Source organism: Nansenia antarctica (assembly GCF_963989245.1).
Source record: "Nansenia antarctica genome assembly, chromosome: 3".
Classification (NCBI taxonomy): Eukaryota; Metazoa; Chordata; class Actinopteri; order Argentiniformes; family Microstomatidae; genus Nansenia; species Nansenia antarctica.
This window is the reverse complement of record NC_137688.1, coordinates 69,879,888-69,884,962: the sequence shown is the minus strand read 5'-3', so window position 1 is coordinate 69,884,962 and position 5,075 is coordinate 69,879,888. Positions and strand designations below refer to the sequence as shown.

Genomic DNA, 5,075 nt, shown 5'->3' with positions numbered 1-5,075 from the left:
GTCAGCCGGGGTTCGAACCGCCGATCTGCCGACCTTGTGATCATTAGACGCCGGCTCTACCTCCTGAGACACAGCCGCCCCAACACAAAGGGCTCTGTGTAGGACGAACCTGTGTTATGGTGTCCTGTGTAGGACAAACCTGCTGCCGTCCATGAGAGGCTTCACTGGGACATCTGAGAGGACTCTTATGGACCTCCTGTTTTTAAAGACAACATTTCGTCGGGCCTTGTCCCCCTTTGTCCAGTTTAGATGACCAACGCCACTGCCGCTGTTGGATAGACACACACACACACACTCTCTGAGATGACCAGGCCACACACACACTCTCTGAGGTGACCAGGCCACACACACACACACACACTCTCTGAGATGACCAGGCCACACACACACTCTCTGAGGTGATCAGGCCACACACACACTCTCTGAGATGACCAGGCCACACACACACTCTCTGAGATGACCAGGCCACACACACACACACTCTCTGAGATGACCAGGCCACACACACACACACTCTCTGAGATGACCAGGCCACACACACACTCTCTGAGATGACCAGGCCACACACACACTCTCTGAGGTGACTAGGTCACTGTATGATTACACATGTCTATAACATGTATGATTACACATGTCTATAACATGTATGACTACACATGTCTATAACATGTATGATTACACATGTCTATAACATGTATGACTACACAAACGTTGGTGAGGCAGTATTCTTAGAAATATATTTTTCATGGCTTGAAATGGTAAACAGACTGACTTATATAGACTGACTTATATAGACTGACTTATACAGACTGACTTATATAGACTGACTTATATAGACTGACTTATATGATTACTTACAGTATATAGACTGACTTATATAGATGACTTATACAGACTGACTTATATAGACTGACTCATATAGACTTACTTATACAGACTGACTTATATAGACTGACTTATATAGCCTGACTTATATAGACTGACTTATATGATTACTTACAGTATATAGACTGACTTATATAGATGACTTATACAGACTGACTTATATAGATGACTTATACTGTATAGACTGACTTATATAATGACTTATATAGACTAACTTATATAGATGACTTATATAGACTGACTTATATAGATGACTTATATAGACTGACTTATATAGATTACTTATATAGACTGACTTATATAGGCTGACTTATATCGCGTCTTATTCCAAAGCGCTTTACAACGGCCTCTCATTCACCCATTCACACACACATTCACATACACATTCACACACCAATGGCGGCAAGCTACGATGCAAGGCTCTACCAGTCTAACATATAAAAGGCTATAAAAGATATAAAAGGCAGATATAAAACATATACTGTATAAGGCACCAGCCCGCTCATTGGGAACAATTTGGGGTTCAGTGTCTTGCCCAATAACACCTGTGGTCAGTGTGTGGTCAGTGTGTGGTCAATGTGTGGTCAGTGTGTGTGTGTGTGGTCAGTGTGTGTGTGTGTGTGGTCAGTGTGTGGTCAGTCAGTGTGTGGTCAGTGTGTGGTCAGTATGTGGTTAGTGTGTGGTCAGTGTGTGGTCAGCGTGTGGTCAGTGTGTGGTCAGTGTGTGGTCAGTGTGTGGTCAGTGTGTGTGGTCAGCGTGTGGTCAGTGTGTGGTCAGTGTGTGGTCAGTGTGTGGTCAGTGTGTGTGTGTGTGTGGTCAGTGTGTGGTCAGTCAGTGTGTGGTCAGTATGTGGTTAGTGTGTGGTCAGTGTGTGTGTGTGTGTGTGGTCAGCGTGTGGTCAGTGTGTGTGGTCAGTGTGTGTGGTCAGTGTGTGGTCAGTGTGTGGTCAGTGAGTGGTCAGTATGTGGTCAGTGTGTGGTCAGTGTGTGGTTAGTGTGTGGTCAGTGTGTGTGGTCAGCATGTGGTCAGCGTGTGGTCAGTGTGTGGTCAGTGTGTGGTCAGCGTGTGGTCAGTGTGTGGTCAGTGTGTGTGGTCAGTGTGTGTGGTCAGCGTGTGGTTAGTGTGTGGTCAGTGTGTGTGGTCAGCATGTGGTCAGCGTGTGGTTAGTGTGTGGTCAGCGTGTGGTCAGTGTGTGGTCAGTGTGTGGTCAGCGTGTGGTCAGTGTGTGGTCAGTGTGTGGTCAGTGTGTGGTCAGTGTGTGGTCAGTGTGTGGTCAGTGTGTGTGGTCAGTGTGTGGTCAGTGTGTGGTCAGTGTGTGGTCAGTGTGTGGTCAGTGTGTGGTCAGTGTGTGGTCAGTGTGTGGTTAGTGAGTGGTCAGTGAGTGGTCAGTGAGTGGTCAGTATGTGGTCAGTGTGTGGTCAGTGTGTGGTCAGCGGTCCATGTGACCAGGCTGGTGACTGTGAGAGTTTTCCGTCCCGGGCATGCTGGGTAACTCTACACCAGGAGGATCTGGGTCAGGGGAATGTGAGGCGCCGTAACGCGGGGCGTCCAGGTCTGCTCCCGCCGTGCCCCCCAGCCAGCGGGTCAGCAGGTCACAGCCCCCCCAGCGTGTTACTCTGGCAGTCACAGTAATGGAACACTTTTATCTATTTATCTTTTTTTGTTATCTATATCTGTTTTATTCGTTGCCTTATTGTGTTGTTAAATGTTTATCTATTTATTTTCTATATACTATATATGTGTGTGTGTGTGTGTGTGTGTGCTCTGATGTGTCTGTAGTTGTGTGTGTGTATCCTCTGATGGTTGTGTGTGTGTGTGTGTGTATACTCTGATGGTTGTGTGTGTGTGTGTGTGTGTGTGTGTTAGCTGCATGTAGTTGTGTGTATACTCTGATGTTTGTGTGTGTGTTGTGTGTGTCTGTGGTTGTGTGTGTGTGAGTGTGTGTGTATACTCTGATGGTTGTGTGTGTGTGTGTGTGTGTGTGTTTACAGAGTGTGTTTACCTTATGTAGGCCACAGACATAGTGATAGATATGAGACAGATAGAATTTGATGCTCGCTTGCACGCTTCTTCTTCTTCTTCTTCTTCTTCTTCTTCTTTGGGGTTTAAAGGCAGCTTGCATCCTTGGTGTTGCATTATTGCCACCTTCTGGTGTTAGCGAGCTACTGCAGCGTCCCGGTTTGTTGTCAGGTTTTTTCCCTATCATTCCTGTTCTCTTAACACTAGAACAGCCGTGCTTATTTCACCTACTATAAGAGCCACCTCGGGTATATGACCATAGTCTTTACAATGGGAAGCTGCTACTTACACACAACGACCACTAGTTGGCACGTCTTGTAAATTAGCCTGCCTCCTACACAGAAAAATTGCTAAATAGCTTCATACTAGCTTATTCTGATGAAATGTCAGGATACTGGGTGGTAGAACGCACATATCTAGGAAAAGTCATGAAAGGAGCCTCCTGAAATTTGATCGAGTGCAAAGATATAACTTTTTTCTTTACTCACAGGGTCATTCCTTCCGAGGTTCCTCTGTGACCTCATTCACCCAGGTCATGTGACACCACTGCTAGGCAGTGATTGGCTCCCTGTCTCCTATGTTTGTTGTCCTGTCTTTAACACAGTAAAATGAAGTAACTATACAGTGAGGCATGCTGGGAATTAATGCCAACCAGGACAGTTGTGATTGGTCATGTAGTAGTGCAGTAATAAACAGATGAACAGATGGTGGCCCTTCAGAAGGGACATTAGTCAGAGAGGCCTGTTTGTTTGTCATGTGACTGTCTGACACCCTGACGACATTAACATTTACATTTCTGCTGAGTCATTCGGGTCGTCCCGACGTCTCCCTGGAAACCCCCAGCGCAGCGCCAAGCAGGAAGTGATCCGGTGTTGTTGACTTTAAGGAACTGGAGCTTAACCCAGCGGTCACCGCGGTCAGCTTTATGCTGCCATCAAGGAGCCGGAAGCTAGCTCGCTAGCTGTTGTTTTATGCTGTGTTTACCTCCTCCCTCTCCGTCCTCTCTCTCCCCCTCCTCCTCTCTCCCTCCTCGCTCACCCCTCTCCCTCCCCCCTCCTCCTCCCCCTCCCTCTCTCCCTCCTCCTCTCCCCTCCTCCTCTCATCCCTCCCCCCTCCTCCTCTCCCTCCCCCTCCTCCCTTCTCTCTCACCCCTCTTCCTCTCCCCCCCTCCTCCCTCCCTCTCCCTCCCTCTCCCCACCTCCCCCTCCTCCCTCTTCCTCTCTCTCCCTCTCCCTCCCCCCTCTCCCTCCTCCCTCCCCCTCACCTCAGGGCCGTAGCAGGCAAGTTACCACGGCAACACGTTCTGTTATTTGAAGACAAACCGACGCCATTTTATTCAAACTGTCACGTTCACATTGAAGGAGGTTATTTGAATCGGTTGTCACATTTCCACAATATCAACATCAATATTCCTGCACAGTTTGTAAACAACACATACACACACACAAGGTATAAATCACAGGTAAGTAAATCACAGAAGGTAAATAAATCACAGCATCAAACAATTATTTGCATCTCAGTTCTCAACAGAAGTAGGATAGTCTTTAATCACCATTGTATACAATAATAATATAACGTTTTTTATTTACAATATATTTGATAAGATATGTCATATGTCACAGAGCACATCATAGGCCAGTCTGAATCCACCCCCCCCTCCACACACACAGACTCTCACCCCTCTCCCTCCTCCCTCCCTCTCCTCCCACTCCTTCTCCCTGCCACACTCCCCCTCTCCCCCCTCCCTCCTTCCTCCTCCTCTCACCCCTCCCCTCCCCCCTCCCCCTCTCCCTCCTCCCCCACTCCCTTCTCCCTCCGTCCCCCTCCTTCCTCCCCCTCTCACCCATCTCCCTCCTCCCTCTCACCCCTCTCCCTCCTCCCTCCCCCTCCTCCCTCACCCATAATGCTGAAAGGACATCCACACCCCAAGAACAGTGACAGGGGCACAAACAGGAAGCGTTTCTTTTGAATAAAGAGTTTCCTCAGAAGATGTTGTGATTCATACAGGACACATAGCGCTAGATAACTCTAAAACAACGTCCCATAACTTATCTTATCAATCACAATCTTACCCTGTGAGGTGTCCTTGGGTGTTTTGAAAGAACATACAAATAAAATGTATTATTATAAAAAAAAATATTATTATTATTATTATTATACAAAAATGAATG

The 5,075-nt window shown here is 47.3% G+C and overlaps 1 protein-coding gene across 1 annotated transcript in view; it reads right to left on the bottom strand.

Annotated features, from left to right (window-relative positions):
• Positions 1–2,314: 2,314 nt before the first annotated feature.
• The window catches only part of etv7 (ETS variant transcription factor 7), a gene marked incomplete at both ends in the record, with an annotated part of 12,168 nt that continues 9,407 nt past the window's right edge, over positions 2,315–5,075 (bottom strand). Inside the window, one exon of the mRNA XM_080527491.1 lies at positions 2,315–2,501. Coding sequence (XP_080383617.1) covers positions 2,315–2,501 — 187 coding nt within the window. The remainder of the gene's footprint in view (positions 2,502–5,075) is intronic.